Here is a 17909-nt window from a genome sequence, read left to right as displayed (position 1 = left end):
TTGACCTCACCCTCTCACCTTCCCCCCCTACTCACAAGGCAGGCAATACGCTTGACCTCATCTTTACTAGATGCTGTTCTTCCACTAATCTCATTGCAACTCCCCTCCAAATCTCCGACCACTACCTTGTATCCTTTTCCCTCTTGCTCTCATCCAACACTTCTCACTCTGCCCCTACTCGGATGGTATTGCGCCGTCCCAACCTTCGCTCTCTATCTCCCGCTACTCTCTCCTCTTCCATCCTATCATCTCTTCCCTCTGCTCAAACCTTCTCCAACCTATCTCCTGATTCTGCCTCCTCAACCCTCCTCTCCTCCCTTTCTGCATCCTTTGATTTTCTCTGTCCCCTATCCTCCAGGCCGGCTCGGTCCTCCCCTCCTGCTCCGTGGCTCGACGACTCACTACGAGCTCACAGAACAGGGCTCCGGGCAGCCGAGCTGAAATGGAGGAAAACTCGCCTCCCTGCGGACCTGGCATCCTTTCACTCCCTCCTCTCTACATTCTCCTCTTCTGTCTCTGCTGCTAAAGCCACTTTCTACCACTCTAAATTCCAAGCATCTGCCTCCTACCCTAGGAAGCTCTTTGCTACCTTCTCCTCCCTCCTGAATCCTCCTCCCCCTCCCCCCCCCCTCCTCCCTCTCTGCGGATGACTTCGTCAACCATTTTGAAAAGAAGGTTGACGATATCCGATCCTCGTTTGCTAAGTCAAACGACACCGCTGGTCCTGCTCACACTGCCCTACCCTGTGCTTTGACCTCTTTCTCCCCTCTCTCTCCAGATGAAATCTCGCGTCTTGTGACGGCCGGCCGCCCAACAACCTGCCCACTTGACCCTATCCCCTCCTCTCTTCTCCAGACCATTTCCGTAGACCTTCTCCCCTACCTCACCTCGCTCATCAACTCATCCTTAACCGCTGGCTACGTCCCTTCCGTCTTCAAGAGAGCGAGAGTTGCACCCCTTCTGAAAAAACCTACACTCGATCCCTCCGATGTCAACAACTACAGACCAGTATCCCTTCTTTCTTTTCTCTCCAAAACTCTTGAACGTGCCGTCCTTGGCCAGCTCTCCTGCTATCTCTCTCTCCTCTGCTCTCATCCTTCTAGACCTATCTGCTGCCTTTGATACTGTGAACCATCAGATCCTCCTCTCCACCCTCTCCGGGTTGGGCATCTCCGGCGCGGCCCACGCTTGGATTGCGTCCTACCTGACAGGTCGCTCCTACCAGGTGGCGTGGCGAGAATCTGTCTCCGCACCATGCGCTCTCACCACTGGTGTCCCCCAGGGCTCTGTTCTAGGCCCTCTCCTATTCTCGCTATACACCAAGTCACTTGGCTCTGTCATATCCTCACATGGTCTCTCCTATCATTGCTATGCAGACGACACACAATTAATCTTCTCCTTTCCCCCTTCTGATAACCAGGCGGCGAATCGCATCTCTGCATGTCTGTCAGACATATCAGTGTGGATGACGGATCACCACCTCAAGCTGAACCTCGGCAAGACGGAGCTGCTCTTCCTCCCGGGGAAGGACTGCCCGTTCCATGATCTCGCCATCACGGTTGACAACTCCCTTGTGTCCTCCTCCCAGAGTGCTAAGAACCTTGGCGTGATCCTGGACAACACCCTGTCGTTCTCCACTAACATCAAGGCGGTGACCCGATCCTGTAGGTTCATGCTCTACAACATTCGCAGAGTACGACCCTGCCTCACACAGGAAGCGGCGCAGGTCCTAATCCAGGCACTTGTCATCTCCCGTCTGGATTACTGCAACTCGCTGTTGGCTGGGCTCCCTGCCTGTGCCATTAAACCCCTACAACTCATCCAGAACGCCGCAGCCCGTCTGGTGTTCAACCTTCCCAAGTTCTCTCACGTCACCCCGCTCCTCCGCTCTCTCCACTGGCTTCCAGTTGAAGCTCGCATCCGCTACAAGACCATGGTGATTGCCTACGGAGCTGTGAAGGGAACGGCACCTCCATACCTTCAGGCTCTGATCAGGCCCTACACCCAAACAAGGGCACTGCGTTCATCCACCTCTGTCCTGCTGGCCCCCCTACCTCTGAGGAAGCACAGTTCCCGCTCAGCCCAGTCAAAACTGTTCGCTGCTCTGGCACCCCAATGGTGGAACAAGCTCCCTCACGACGCCAGGACAGCGGAGTCAATCACCACCTTCCGGAGACACCTGAAACCCCACCTCTTTAAGGAATACCTAGGATAGGATAAAGCAATCCTTCTAACCCCCCCCCCCCCTTAAAAGATTTAGATGCACTATTGTAAAGTGGTTGTTCCACTGGATATCATAAGGTGAATGCACCAATTTGTAAGTCGCTCTGGATAAGAGCGTCTGCTAAATGACTTAAATGTAATGTAAATGTAATGTAAATGAGAACACTGAGCAGCACAAGTTTGGCCCACTTGATGGAAATCCTACTTACAGTTGTCTCAAAAAATTTTTAACACCATAATGATGTGTCTTTGGCTGAGAACCTGCCACTGTATGGCAGCATTCGCGCAAAACTGAAAGCGCGAACCACTGATTTTAATCAGGGCAAGGCGACCAGAAACATGACCGAATACAAACAGTGTAGCTATTCCCTCCGCAAGGCAATCATACAAGCTAAGCGTCAGTATAGAGACAAAGTAGAGTCGCAATTCAACGGCTCAGACACGAGAGGTATGTGGTAGGGTCTATAGTCAATCACGGACCTCAAAAAGAAAACCAGCCCCGTCGCAGACCCCGATGTCTTGCTCCCAGACAAACTAAACAACTTCTTTGCTCGCTTTGAGGACAATACAGTGCCACCGACACGGCCCGCTACCAACACCTGCGGGCTCTCCTTCACTGCAGCCGACATGAGTAAAACATTTAAACGTGTTAACCCTCGCAAGGCTGACGGCCCAGACAGCATCCCTAGCCGCGTCCTCAGAACATGCGCAGACCAGCTGGCTGGTGTGTTTACGGACATATTCAATCAATCCTTATCCCAGTCTGCTGTTCCTACATGCTTCAAGAGGGCCACCATTGTTCCTGTTCCCAAGAAAGCTAAGGTAACTGAGCTAAACGACTATCGCCCCGTAGCACTCACTTCTGTCATCATGAAGTGCTTTGAGAGACTAGTCAAGGACCATATCACCTCCACCCTACCTGACACCCTAGACCCACTCAAATTCGCTTACCGCCCCAATAGGTCCACAGACGACGCAATCGCAATCACACTGCACACTGCCCTAACCCATCTGGACAAGAGGAATACCTATGTAAGAATGCTGTTCATCGACTACAGCTCAGCATTTAACACCATAGTACCCTCCAAACAAGGGTGCGTTCTCAGCCCTCTCCTGTACTCCCTGTTCACCCATGACTGCGTGGCCATGCACGCCTCCAACTCAATCATCAAGTTTGCAGACGACACTACAGTGGTAGGCTTGATTACCAACAACGACGAGACGGCCTACAGGGAGGAGGTGAGGGCCCTCGGAGTGTGGTGTCAGGAAAATAACCTCACACTCAACGTCAATAAAACAAAGGAGATGATCGTGGATTTCAGGAAACAGCAGATGGAGCACCCCCCTATCCACATCGAGAGGACAGTAGTGGAGAAGGTGGAAGGTTTTAAGTTCCTCGGCGTACATATCACCGACAAACTGAAATGGCCCACCCACACAGACAGCGTGGTGAAGAAGGCGCAACAGCGCCTCTTCAACCTCAGGAGGCTGAAGAAATTTGGCTTGTCACCAAAAACACTCACCAACTTTTACAGATGCACAATCGAGAGCATCCTGTCGGGCTGTATCACCGCCTGGTACGGCAACTGCTCCGCCCACAAGCGTAAGGCTCTCCAGAGGGTAGTGAGGTCTGCACAACGCATCACCGGGGGCAAACTACCTGCCCTCCAGGACACCTACACCACCTGATGTCACAGGAAGGCCAAAAAGATCATCAAGGACAACGACCACCCGAGCCACTGCCTATTCACCCTGCTATCATCCAGAAGGCGAGGTCAGTACAGGTGCATCAAAGCTGGGACCGAGAGACTGCAAAACAGCTTCTATCTCAAGGCCATCAGACTGTTAAACAGCCATCACTAACATTGAGTGGCTGCTGCCAACATACTGACTCAAATTTCTAGCCACTTAATAATTAAAAATTGGATGTAATAAATGTATCACTAGTCACTTTAAACAATGCCACTTTATATAATGTTTACATACCCTACATTACTCATCTCATATGTATATAATGTACTCTATACCATTTACTGCATCTTGCCTATGCCGTTCGGCCATTGCTCATCCATATATTTATATGTACATATTCTTATTAATTCCTTTGTTGTTGTGAAATTGTTAGATTACTTGTTAGATTTTACTGCATGGTTGGAACTAGAAGCACAAGCATTTCGCTACACTCGCATTAACATCTGCTAACCATGTGTATGTGACCAATAGAATGTGATTTGATTTGGTGATTTAATTTGTAGATTTATGATTCTCTTCTTTATGAAGTCCAAACATAATTTCATAATTTTCTAATAATTTCATAATATGCTTCCCTCATTATCAATCAGTGAGGACACACATTTCCGTTCCTTTTGCTTTTTCCGAATCGTTAGCTGTTAATTTATTTGTCCTTTTGGCTGTTATGAAATATTATTTAAGGGCATAATTGTTACTGGCAGTGGCTGTAGAAAACGTTGTATTAACTGCCACTGGATGGAAAGGCTCCTGTTGAAGAGAAAGAAAACATTGAGCTTCCTGCCTTCAACATATGGAACAAGGTCCAAGCCTGCTGTGAATTCTTTCCTAGTAAATGTGGTCTCCTTAGCACCTATTTCATATTTCCCCCAATGTACACTTACACTTTTTCTGCAATTTAATTCCTCGAATTCACCACATACGGTCGGTCGTCCATGTCCGTATTTCCCTGTATCCGCAGGAATATCTTGGCTTGGAAAGTTTGCTTCGTACACTGCTGACTGGCCGTCTCCTGGGCTCACATTCATGTTATTGAAAAGTCCCCCCATAATGTCTGATTCGCCCGACCCTATTTCCACCATCTTGATTGAAGGATCGTGTCTAGATACAGTATCACGCTGTAACCGCAGAAAATGAATATATTTCCCCCAATTTTCTAAATTGTGTTTTCCTTTAATCAAATACGTTATTTCTGTCAGAGTTACATTGAGTGAAGTGTGAAAACAGTAAAAAAGAGAGAGCAATAACATAGTGAACTTAGTACACCTACTTACCTCGCCAAGAGGTCCGGAATTCTTGGCGTAATAACTGAAGTGTTGGACTGACAGGCCCCTATGTTTATTCTGGTTGGGGCTAGCCCTCGAATTCATCACAATAACATAGTGAGTAACATAAAGTTTTGAACCTTAACTAATCATACCTCTGTGTCCCCCTCAGTGTTGGGCCCTAACGGCCTGCGTCTGGTAAGGGTGACTGATAGTTCTCTGCTGGTGGAATGGGAGGCTGTGAAAGCAGCAGAGTACTACATCCTGACCTGGCACCCTGAGGGCAATGAGGCAGAGCTGGAGCGGGTCACCGTGCCCAACACAGAGACCTCCTACCTGATCGCAGGGCTCAGCCCAGGAGTCACCTACATAGTGCAGGTGTACGCTGTCATCAAGGAGATCCAGAGCGAGGGGGACAGGATAGAGACGACCACAGGTAAGGGAGTGAAGTGAACCACAGAGGAAAATACAGTATGTTTCTCATAACATTGATTTGCATGTTTTACTCAAAAGTCCAGGTGCTTTTGTTTGTGGTAAGTGGTTCTGAATGCCAATTTAAATGTTTTGTCGTCACATAAAACTCTCTACATACAGATCACCCCAATAACCCTGAGTACTGTTTGTACTAAATGATTCACTTAGTGATAGTTTGCTTACCATTAGGTTTAAGGTAATTACACCAGTCAGCCTAATTAAAAGGAAATGAAGCTGTAGACACATTTTATGGAAAGAGAGACACAGAGCACAGAGCCTTGGGCCCTGGGCTCTGCTGTGCGGTTAGCCATGGAAAACATCTCAGTGCATGACATTCCTGTCTGGGTATGAGAAAAGGCCTGATAATCCGGCTATGACGAACATTTCTCGGTCACACAATATGCTTAACTTCAAACGTTATCCCTTTCAAATGGTTTTAAATCATTTTTTTCGATTAGAAAGAACTGTTAAAGAACGTTAGCCAGACCGTTTTTCCTGGCCTGGAATGGGCTTATATGCAAAATCACATATAGGAAGAGTCTCATAGAAACCAGTAGGAAACATGCCCTGGTCCTTGGTTCTGTATGATAGCTATGACACTCTTTGGTACCCTATTAGACCTCTCTCATAACTTGTACCTAACTATAACGTCATTAGTGACAATTTATATGTCATCGCAGGTGACATTTAAATGGCTAAATGTCACTATTCTGGCATAATGAGACTGTGTTGACCCTACACAGAGGTGTCTGGTATTGATGGTATCCGGGTATTGGGCCAGACTGAGGACTCTATCCAGGTGGACTGGCAGAACCCTGCAGCACCTCTGGACCACTTCAGACTGACCTATGCTAACCCTGATGGGCAGGAAGAGGAGCAGAACGTACCAATGACTGCAGAGGCCAGGACCACCCACACCATCGTAGGTATGTCATTTAAATTGGAAAAAACCGTCTGAAATAGATTTGAATTGAATAGTGTGAGGCCCAACGCAGGAGATGAGAAGCAGGTACAGGGAGTGAACCATTTAATATAGACGGACATGCAACGGCACAGCGTCTGGACATAAACCCGACATGACAAAATGCTACTACAGGGAACAACACAGAGGAGCAGACATATATGCAGTGGCAATCAACAAAGTGAGGGAGTCCAGGTGAGTCCAATGAGCGCAGCTGTGCGTAATGATGGTAACAGGTGTTTATGATGACGGGTAGCCTGGCGCCCTTGAGCGCCAGGGAGTGGGAGCGGGAGCAGGCATGACAAATAGTCCATAATATTTTATAACCTTTGAATAGAATAGGACTTCAAGTTTTACAACCGTTACCTGTGTAACTGTCTGTTCCCTAATGGTCTCCACCTCTCCCCACTTGAGCAGAACACTCATAACCCTTTGAGCATTCATAGATCTATGTACCCGTAACGGCTAATCATTCAATAGTGTTCAAATGTATTGTGGTACATTAAGAACCTTGAACTACTATGAGGTTTTGCAAACCTGTATGCTTACTTCCCCTGTGTGTGTGTTATACAGGACTGCAACCTGGCACTGAGTACCTCATCACAGTGCAAGGCATCAAAGGGACCATCGAAGGGAAAGCCTCCTTCGCCACCGGGGTCACAGGTGAATGCTGCTGATACTAAACAGAGGCTTTCTGGGGGTTTCAGGAAGTGAGGAGACACTATGTCTGCGTCCCAAATGGCCCCCTATTCCCTATATAGTGCACTACTTTTGACCAGTGAGCCCTGGTCAGAAGTAGTTCATAGGGAATAGGGTGCCACTTGGGACATGGATACTATATCCAACATCAGCGAGCGGTAACCACCCTCTGTGGACCACTGGACCATAGTCCAACTCAAAACTCCATGTGGGGGTGATCGGGGGAATCTCAATGGGCATTGAAAGGACTATAACCAAATCAAAATTATGTAGAAATTATAATAGACCTTCATTTATAGTCTCTTTTCACTCTGTCCAGCTTGCTAATAGTAATCGTAATGGAAGCAAGACTGTCAGGGAGCATCGAAAATTCCAAAAGCGATAGATAAAATACTATTTTTACACATTTTGACGGCAAGGCAATATAATCCATTTTAAGTGCGGCCCCCTGGACCTCGTTGAAGACCGAATGTGGCCCGCGGAGAAAATGAGTTTGACACTTCTGCTCTAAACCATTCCCAACTCTACTGTGGAAACAGCGGAGTAAAATAGGCACAGAATGTGTTAGAGTGCATAGCTTGATAAAGTACAGTACTGTACCCTGGTATTAGGTCTCACTATAACAGCCAATGATAGTAGAATATGAATGTGGTTAGGAAGACTAATAATTATGGGTAGTGATTATGGGTCATAAATCACAGTTTAATAATCTGGACAGGTTCTAATGATCGTGGTAAGAGTGTCTGGACCAGAGAAATAGAACACATTGTGTAACCACTCGAGATCCTTAATAATGATCCGAGCCCTAAGGCCAGTGTGGTCCATGATTTACATAAGCCACCTGGTCCTTTAAAAATATGAACATGGGAATCCCTTATTTGGATCTCACAAGCATTCTCTTGAGTATTTTGCGTGAGGATGAATTCATAAAGGATGTTAACTTCTACAGCTGGTCCTGCCAACCCGATACTTGCCTCTTATTTGACCGACTGACATGACTGTCTACAATTGCAGCTTGGCCTGCTCCTTTTGTTGGGTGTCTATTTCAGGAGATGTATTACAGTAGTTCAAAAGCAGAGCTGTCCCTGTGTCATTACGGTGATGGTGCTTTTCTTTTCTCAACCCTCAGGTGACATTTAATGGGTTTCATTTGGGAGTTAACCATTGTAGCGTTTCCCGTTTGATGGTTGTCAGGTGTCTTTCCATTACCTCACACATCCTTCTTCACAGAGCTAATCTTCACACAAGACAAGGTGGCCTGTCTCAACTTCCACCACGGAAACCTTCACTTGAGGAGTTGCATGAAAGGCTTATAGTGATTTTGGAAGTTGGAACTCCAGAGTTCCCTTAGATAGGCATAGAATTGGTTCCAGATGTGTGTGGGCCGGGAGTTTTTAAAAGGTCACCTATTATTGCTACTGCCCAGTTTGTTCTCCTCAGAGCGATATAGTCACACACGCGAAAGAAAAATAGGAAAATACGAACATAATAGCAATCACATAGAGGCAGTTTATTGTGACTGTCTGTGAGTATATGAGCCTCCTACTAACCGTACAGAGCATGAAACTGTATCCTGTGGGGCCACCCCTGACAGCTCACATTATGTAACCCTCAATTAGAGGAGCTTTGTTCCTTCCTCTCAGCAAGTTATACATTACAGAACATTTTCTCACAAGTGGCCGGTCCACTTACAACAAGAGGGGGAAATGGCTTTTCAATTCCTCTCTCTTTCAGGAAAGATCTGCTATTTATTTACAGCTAGAGTGCATTGTCTTCTTTTATTGAATGGCATGATAGTATTTTGTGAAACAAATGTCTCTCTTCTCCTGTCATAAATCATACTTCCTTATTTCATAGACAATGAAACGGTGGACTACAATGCTAGACCTTGTAACGTGTGCACGGTTCCTGCGTCAGTGTTGTTGCCAGGGCTCAGTAAGGAGAGATAAATTGGAGCAACCTGAAAGCATTAGGGACAAGCCAAAATCAACAGAATTGCTACCTGTCACAGTAACCTGCCAGAGGATTGTAAGGCTCATAAACACAACAGAGTAGTCTGCTGGTGCTACCGAATCAGATTCAATAAAGTTTACGCAGGAGCGGCCATATAACTAGAAGCAGATGCATGGCTAGTTAAAAGCCAAGGAAAGTGTTTAGTCTTCATTATGGTCCCTGGACTCTAAGGCCATGTGGAGCTGTGGAGTACAGCTGGGCTGCAGTCAGTTTGTGGGCGGAGGAGGACTCTGGCATCCTTCAGAGTTAGTCTGAGGCACTGAAGTTACTAATCTCTCCTGCCACCTAATTGCAGCGTGGATGGACTCACATACACACTGACACACACTGGACGAATTGCACCCTTCTGGCTCCTCGAGCACTCGACTTTCTGCTGTCATTGTCCGTTTAAATAAGGGTAGCATGTAAATGGGAACAAACTGCTAGCAGCTTGCTCCCCAGCCTGTAAGGATGCCTACTGATGGATAAGCTGTTTTCCACATGGTAAACCACAACCGGTGTTTTGTAGTCTCCCCACTCAGCTACCGTGGCGGCAGAACCTTGAGCTATCCCAAGCCGTCATACACCACGACATGACCTCGCCAAATGTGGCCTCTTCCCATGGAAACATAACACCTACCAACGTGCTGATCTGTTTAAGCATGAGCAACCAAACATTGGAAAGGATCAGAAAGCTGTGGCACGTGTGGCTGTCTGCATTTTTAACTCCTACACGGTACACATGGCTTACTCCGAGGCTACTGATGCTATGTGTAACTTATTTGCATTTTCTTGTCAAGCAATGTACCCACATACAGTGGCAAAAAGACAGCAGCTCAACCTTATACGTGCCTCCCGATGCCGGCACTCTCTCTTTGGACACATCATTAATCCGTTTTCATGATGCGGATAGCGTGGTGACATAGAGCTGACCTTGGAGGAGTCGCGGAGGAATAACCTAAATGATGATTGCTTTTACATGTCTTCTCACTTCCTCTCTCTGTCTGGCTGCTGATGCCACTGATGCTTGCCTTCCCTGACTTTAGCGACCCCCGTAGAGCTGCAAGCCCCATTCCCCTCACTCACCCTGCTCTGCTGGGTGCTCCGCTCTGGATCCTCCCTGTCAGTCCACTCACATCCGCCATATATCTTCTCTGTCCTCTGATACCTAAAGCCCCTTGACTTCCTCGTCATAGAGAGAGCGTGCCCCAGCAAACATTGGCCCCATCTGGGTATTCGGTTGACAAGGTGGGCACAGGCTAGCCCACACCAAGCCCACACCAAGCCCACTCCAGCCCAACACGGGCTAGCCCACGGTAATCCCATATCAGCCCAACAGAGGCTATCCCAGCGTGGGCTAGCCCACACCAGCCGACACAGGTTAGCCCACACCAAGCCCAACACAGTCTATCCCAAACTAATCCCAGCTAGAGGCGGGGGCTCATTTGAATATTTGGATCCAGTTAAAGTGTTCTGTTGTGTAATGCCCACATTTTTTTGTATCTTGTGCACAGCCAATGATGAAGTCTCAAAAAATACTTAAATAACATACAGTATGAGTTAATAGTTTCTCTTGTAAAAATCTATGTATTAGAGATGGGCATTCCGAGTCTTTTCGGTGAGCTGGCTCATTTGGCTCCCAAAAGGTGCTTAAAAATCGACCTAAAACCATGAAAAAATAGCAAATCTCCAATGTAAAGCCCAAAAGGTAGGCTGCCATTATGTCAGATCATGAAATGTAAGTTCAAAATATTTTTTTATTTGGCCAAATTATTAGATGGCCTGTAATTATTGTTGTTCATATTTTTTTAATGCACTGAAAAAATGTGCATGGACCAGCATGACGTGCTGTTTATTGTTTCTGCAGTGAGGATTCACCTTTAGAGAATTATGTTGTAAATTAGCTGAAGGGAGGATGGCTCATAATAATGTCCGGAACAGAGAGAATGGAATGGCATAAACCACCTGGAAACCATGTGTTTGATGTATTTGATACCATTCCATAAATTCCGCTCCAGCCATTACCATGAGCCCGTCCTCCCCAATACAGGTGCCACCAACCTCCTGTGTTAGTAGCAGTATGCAAATCAGGGAGCCAAATGAAGACCTGTGCTGGGAAAAGATTGGCTTTTTTCAGGCAAAGTAAGGACTGCCTTCACCAGATATGAACTGCCCACACAAATGCCTTAGGGACCAACGTGGAGCTGATGAGCAAAGGCGCATTGGCCCGATGTTGGCAACCTATATATGGTCAATATTTTTGCTCGCATTGGGCCAACATTGTGCCAATGTAGACGTATGTGCTGGGTCTGCGTTCCTCTCGCAGCCTGCTCCTAGGGCCTCTGTCTGCTCCTCACAGGAGTGAAGAGCCCAACAGAAAATTATTTGACCGACTTGGATAAAATTAATGCTTGAATGGTGTTTTATAAACCACCTACCTGAGTGTCCTTATAGAAAATAGTGATTCTTCACACAACGTCTTTGCCTACATCCTCATATATATCAACAGATCTTGACGATCCTACTAACCTCTTGACCAAAGAAGTGACAGAGGATACCGCTACCGTGGAATGGCAGAAGGTACAAGCAGAGATCGACGGCTACGTGGTCAGCTACAGCTCTGCTGAGGGCTCCAGTGGGGAGATCCCTGTTGGGGCAGACAGCACCTCCTACAGGCTGACTGGGCTGAGGCCTGGAGTCATCTATACAGTCTACATCTGGGCTGTCAAGGGCTCCCGGGTCAGCAGGAAGAGCTCCACAGAAGCTGAGACAGGTAAACTGTCAACCAAATGTCTGACTTGTTTTTGTTTCAGTCTGTCTTTATACTTTGATCCTGGTGGCTTGTGGATGAATGGGAGAGAACTTCTCATCCTATGCTTTATGTAGGTCCTTTGTGCAAGAAGACATTTTTTTTATGTTGGGGTCTTGTGGATAGTTCTTAGGGCTGTATTTTCACTTTTAAAGGGATGCACTTTACAAAATGACAACATGGTACAAAAAAAAACTGCCAGGCAGACTTTCTCCCTCAGCACTTTTGTGAATATTTATCTTCTTTACATCTTTGCCAAGAGGGAAACTCTTGCTCAGACCTGTGCTGGGCAAGCTATTTAAAGTAATTAGGTAGACACTTCTTTTGAAATGAGTTTATCATAGCCTATAGCTGTGGAGCATGTTTGTGGAAATGTTTTAGAGACATTTAAGGGAGCTAGAAATTGTTCCTTCCTCATTTAATTCTGCTCATTTGAAAGAAACACCAAACATATGCTTCTCTTGTGTGTCAATGTGATGGGATAAAAGGAGGAAGCAGTAACGGCTTGGTGGGGTTATTTCAATAACCCCTCGGTTCACCTAACTATTTGGTTAACTTCCACTTACTGGCAATCCAGTCAGCAAAATACTATCAAATATTTGAGATCAACTGTATACATAAAGGAGAGAGAGAGAGAGAGAGAGAGAGAGAGAGAGAGAGAGAGAGAGAGAGAGGAGAGAGAGAGAGAGAGAGAGAGAAGAGCGAGAAGAGTGCATTTTAACTGCTGTTTAGGGCTTTAAAACAGAAGGCTCAAGTACTATACCAGCTGACGCCCGCCGTCAGGAAATACAGGCTATAGATAAGCACTGTGTAGGAAATCTCCTCTTGGCTCTCATAGCGTAGAAATATCACACCCAGTGGTACTATACTTTTCGTATCAGTGTATACATTTCCTCCCCCACAATCCCATTGATACCAAAAGTAAACAATATACTACATTAGGTTGTAGGTGAGGTTTGGTCGTCTGGCCTTCAGGGACTGTTGGTGTGGGACATTGGAAGCCTACTGGAAGCCGACAGCTGCATTGTCATGGACGCCTGCTTCAGTGAGAAATTGAAACAGACATAGTACACTAACCTGTCCCATAAGTCAAACAAAGGGATTCCACATGGATACAAACATCCGAGAGGGGTGAAATCCAAGCAGGGCTCCCCATGTTTCCCATGTTTTGTCTGCTGACTGGATGGGGGTAGGTTGGGGAAGGCCAGGATTACTGGATCAGTAAACGTAAATGAACTGTGACACAGGACTAATGGAAGGTGGTACATAGAGCTTTATGCTCTTAAACAAGAGTTAACAAGAGGTAACAAACAGGGTGGTGGTAGGTACACTCTTAGCTTGGGTAGTCATTGAGGTTAAAGTGGACACTGATAATTAATTGAAAAATGCCTTGAAAAATGTATTTTGTAAAATACATTGTTAAAGATCTTCATGTGATAACACTGCACTAGTAGAATGACATAACATATGCTTTAACATAGTTCCTAACACATCTAGCTTTTAGTGCCTGCTACTTACATAGTATGTGCTGAAACTACTGAAATTAACTCACACTCATACCTCTCTAGAACTAGATGTTCCTACTAACCTGTTGACCAGAGAAGTGACAGAAGACACAGCGACAGTAACATGGGATAAAGTCCAGGCTGAAATCGATGGCTACATGATCAGCTACAGCTCTCCTGAGGGCTCCAGTGGGGAGATCCCTGTTGGGGCAGACAGCACCTCCTACAGGCTGACTGGGCTGAGGCCTGGAGTCATCTATACAGTCTACATCTGGGCTGTCAAGGGCTCCCGGGTCAGCAGGAAGAGCTTTGTTGATGCTGAGACAGGTCACTAACTTGTCTCGTGATTCAAAGTGTTGAAAAACCGTATAGATATGGATGTTACTTAGAATAGGAAGTGTTTGTGTTAGATAATTCATCTGGGACTACAAAGTAGTGTTACCAGTAAAAGTGGCAAAGAGATAATCAATCAAACTTGTCTCACATGTCCTTAGTCATACCACAACTGACCATCACAGAAAATAATATATTCTAATAATATGTATACTTAAAAATACATTATACTTCAAAATTGAAGTTTGTCTAATGTTTTTATACCTTAATGTCAAGATTAGTCCACTTTCTGTACACCATTGACTGTGTACATCCAGCTATATTCCTCAACCCCCTAACAAAAATGAAAAAAATAGCACTGCAAAGCTTGAAATGATATAGTGATAATCTTTCCCAGGTCATTTAGAATTTTGCCATATGGCTGCAGCTACAAAACGGATGGCCTGTAACGTGAACTTATCTCAGCAGAAGACCACTTTTGAGGCCTAAATACATCCAACAAACATTGCTATTGGGTTGTAATTCCCCAATAATTCAATATTAGTTTGTTAATTATTCTATGCAAAATACTTGTGCTACTTTTTAACAAATCCTGACTTGAAAATGATCTCGCTCTTGGGAAACACAACTTTTATTCTCCCAGATGCAAAAAATATAATGCATGGTAGACTGTAATATAGTAATAACCCATTTACTAATGGTTCTCCAGATCTGGATGCTCCTACTAACCTCTTGACCAGAGAAGTGACAGAAGACACAGCTGATGTGTCGTGGGACAGACCTTTAGCGGACATTGACGGCTACATGATCAGCTACAGCTCTCCTGAGGGCTCCAGTGGGGAGATCCCTGTTGGGGCAGACAGCACCTTCTACAGGTTGACTGGGCTGAGGCCTGGAGTCATCTACACAGTCTACATCTGGGCTGTCAAGGGCTCCCGGGTCAGCAGGAAGAGCTCCATACCAGCTGAGACAGGTTTTCTATCTGTATTTTCATGATAATCCCACGCATTCATTGTCCAATGAGGCAGATAGTCATTACTGAACAAGAGGTTATTGTGGTTTTTTGTTGTTGTTTTTTTCACCTTTATTTAACCAGGTAGGCTAGTTGAGAACAAGTTCTCATTTACAACTGCGACGTGGCCAAGATAAAGCAAAGCAGTGTCACAAAAAAACACCAACTCAGAGTTACACATGGAATAAACAAACATACAGTCAATAACACAATAGAAAAAGTCTATATACAGTGTATGCAAATGAGGTAAGATAAGGGAGGTAAGGCAAAAAATACGCCATAGTGGCGAAATAATAACAATTTAGCAATTAAACACTGGGGTGACAGATGTGCAGAAGATGAATGTGCAAGTAGAGATGCTGGGGTGCAAAGGAGCAACAAAATATATTTTTTTAAATAACAGTATGGGGAAGAGGTAGTCTGATGGGCTATTTACAGATGGGCTATGTACAGGTGCAGTGATCTGTGAGCTGCTCTGACAGCTGGTGCTTAAAGTCAGTGAGGGAGATATGAGTCTCCAGCTTGTGATTTTTGCAATTCATTCCAGTCATTGGCAGCAGAGAACTGGAAGGAAAGGCGGCCGAAGGAGGAATTGGCTTTGGGGGTGACCAGTGAAATATACCTGCTGGAGCGCGTGCTACGGGTGGGTGCTGCTATGGTGACCAGTGAGCTGAAATAAGGCGGAGCTTTACCTAGCAAATACTTATAGATGACCTGGAGCCAGTGGGTTTGGCGACGAATATGAAGCGAAGGCCAGCCAACGAGAGCATACAGGTCGCAGTGGTGGGTAGTATATGGGGCTTTGGTGACAAAATGGATGGCACTGTGATAGACTGCATCCAATTTGCTGAGTAGAGTGTTGGAGGCTATTTTGTAAATGACATCGCTGAAGTCAAGGATCGGCAGGATAGTCAGTTTTACGAGGGTATGTTTGGCAGCAAGAGTGAATGATGCTTTGGTGTGAAATAGGAAGCCTATTCTAGATTTAATTTTGGATTGGAGATGCTTAATGTGAGTCTGGAAGGAGAGTTTATAGTCTAACCAGACACCTAGGTATTTGTAGTTGTCCACATATTCTAAGTCAGAACCGTCCAGAGTAGTGATGCTGGACGTGCAGGCAGGTGTGGGCAGCGATCGGTTGAAGAGCATGCATTTAGTTTTACTTGCATTTAAGAACAGTTGGAGGCCACGGAAGGAGAGTTGTATGGCATTGAAGCTCGTCTGGAGGTTAGTTAACACAGTGTCCCAAGAAGGGCCAGAAGTATACAGAATGGTGTCGTCTGCGTAGAGGTGGATCAGAGAATCACCAGCAGCAAGAGCGACATCATTGATGTATACAGAGAAAAGAGTCGGCCCGGGAATTGAACCCTGTGGCACCCCCATAGAGACTGCCAGAGATCCGGACAACAGGCCCTCCGATTTAACACAATGAACTCTGTCTGAGATGTAGTTGGTGAACCATGCAAGGCAGTCATTTGAGAAACCAAGGCTGTTGAGTCTGCCGATAAGAATGTGGTAATTGAAAGAGTCGAAAGCCTTGACCAGGTCGATGAATACAGCTGCTCAGTATTGTCTCTTATCGATGGCGGTTATGATATCGTTTAGGACCTTGAGCGTGGCTGAGGTGCACCCATGACCAGCTCGGAAACCAGATTGCATAGCGGAGAAGGTACGGTGGGATTCGAAATGGTCAGTGATCTGTTTGTTAACTTGGCTTTCGAAGACCTTAGAAAGGCAGGGTAGGATAGATATAGGTCTGTAGCAGTTTGGGTCTAGTGTGTCTCCCCCTTTGAAGAGGGGGATGTCCGCGGCAATCTTTGGGGATCTCAGATGATACAAAAGAGCGGTTGAACAGGCTAGTAATAGGGGTTGCAACAATTTCAATGGATAATTTTAGAAAGAGAGGGTCCAGATTGTCTAGCCCGGCTGATTTGTAGGGGTCCAGATTTTGCAGCTCTTTCAGAACATCAGCTATCTGTATTTGGGTGAAGGAGAAATGGGGGAGGCTTGGGCGAGTTGCTGTTGGGGGTGCAGGGCTGTTGACCGAGTTAGGGGTAGCCAGTTGGAAAGCATGGCCAGCCGTAGAAAAATGCTTATTGAAATTCTCAATTATCGTGGATTTATTGGTGGTGACAGTGTTTCCTAGCCTCAGTGCAGTGGGCAGCTGGGAGGAGGTGCTCTTATTCTCCATGGACTTTACAGTGTCCCAGAACTTTTTGGAGTTTGTGCTACAGAATGCAAATTTCTGTTTGAAAAAGCTAGCCTTTGCTTTCCTAACTACCTGTGTATATTCGTTCCTAACTTCCCTGAAAAGTTGTATATCGCAGGGGCTATTCGATGCTAAGGGCAGTCAGGACTGGAGTGAACCAAGGGCTATATCTGTTCCTGGTTCTAAATTTTTATGTGGCATGCTTATTTAAGATGGTGAGGAAAGCACTTTTAAAGAATAACCAGGCATCCTCTACTGACGGAATGAGGTCAATATCCTTCCAGGATACCCGGGCCAGGTCGATTAGAAAGGCCTGCTCATTGAAGTGTTTTAGGGAGTGTTTGACAGTGATGAGGGGTGGTCGTTTGACCGCAGACCCATTACGGATACAGGCAATGAGGCAGTGATCGCTGAGATCCTGGTTGAAGACAGCAGAGGTGTATTTGGAGGGCAGGTTGGTTAGGATAATATCTATTAAGGTGCCTGTGTTTACAGATTTGGGGTTGTACCTTGTAGGTTCATTGATCATTTGTGTGAGATTGAGGGCATCAAGCTTAGATTATAGGATGGCCAGGGTGTTAAGCACAAGCTCTGAAGATAGATGGGGGCAATCAGTTCACATATGGTGTCCAGGGCACAGCTGGGGGCAGAAGGTGGTCTATAGCAAGCGGCAACGGT

At 45.9% G+C, this 17909-nt stretch overlaps 1 protein-coding gene across 3 annotated transcripts in view; it reads left to right on the top strand.

Annotated features, from left to right (window-relative positions):
* The window catches only part of LOC106569077 (tenascin-N), a 31469-nt gene that overhangs the window by 9460 nt on the left and 4100 nt on the right, over nt 1–17909 (top strand). Inside the window, exons 4-9 of one of the 3 annotated variants that reach the window (XM_014140050.3) lie at nt 5410–5673; nt 6455–6637; nt 7246–7335; nt 11873–12136; nt 13741–14004; nt 14720–14983. In XM_014140050.3, the coding sequence (XP_013995525.1) occupies nt 5410–5673; nt 6455–6637; nt 7246–7335; nt 11873–12136; nt 13741–14004; nt 14720–14983 (1329 nt within the window). The remainder of the gene's footprint in view (nt 1–5409; nt 5674–6454; nt 6638–7245; nt 7336–11872; nt 12137–13740; nt 14005–14719; nt 14984–17909) is intronic. The other 2 variants (XM_014140052.3, XM_014140054.3) reach the window with 2 other exon arrangements.

This window comes from Salmo salar, chromosome 14 (genome assembly GCF_965601325.2).
Source record: "Salmo salar chromosome 14, fSalSal1, whole genome shotgun sequence".
NCBI classification, from domain to species: domain Eukaryota; kingdom Metazoa; phylum Chordata; class Actinopteri; order Salmoniformes; family Salmonidae; genus Salmo; species Salmo salar.
The sequence above is the reverse complement of the archived record's forward strand: the minus strand, read 5'-3'. Positions and strand labels throughout refer to the sequence as shown.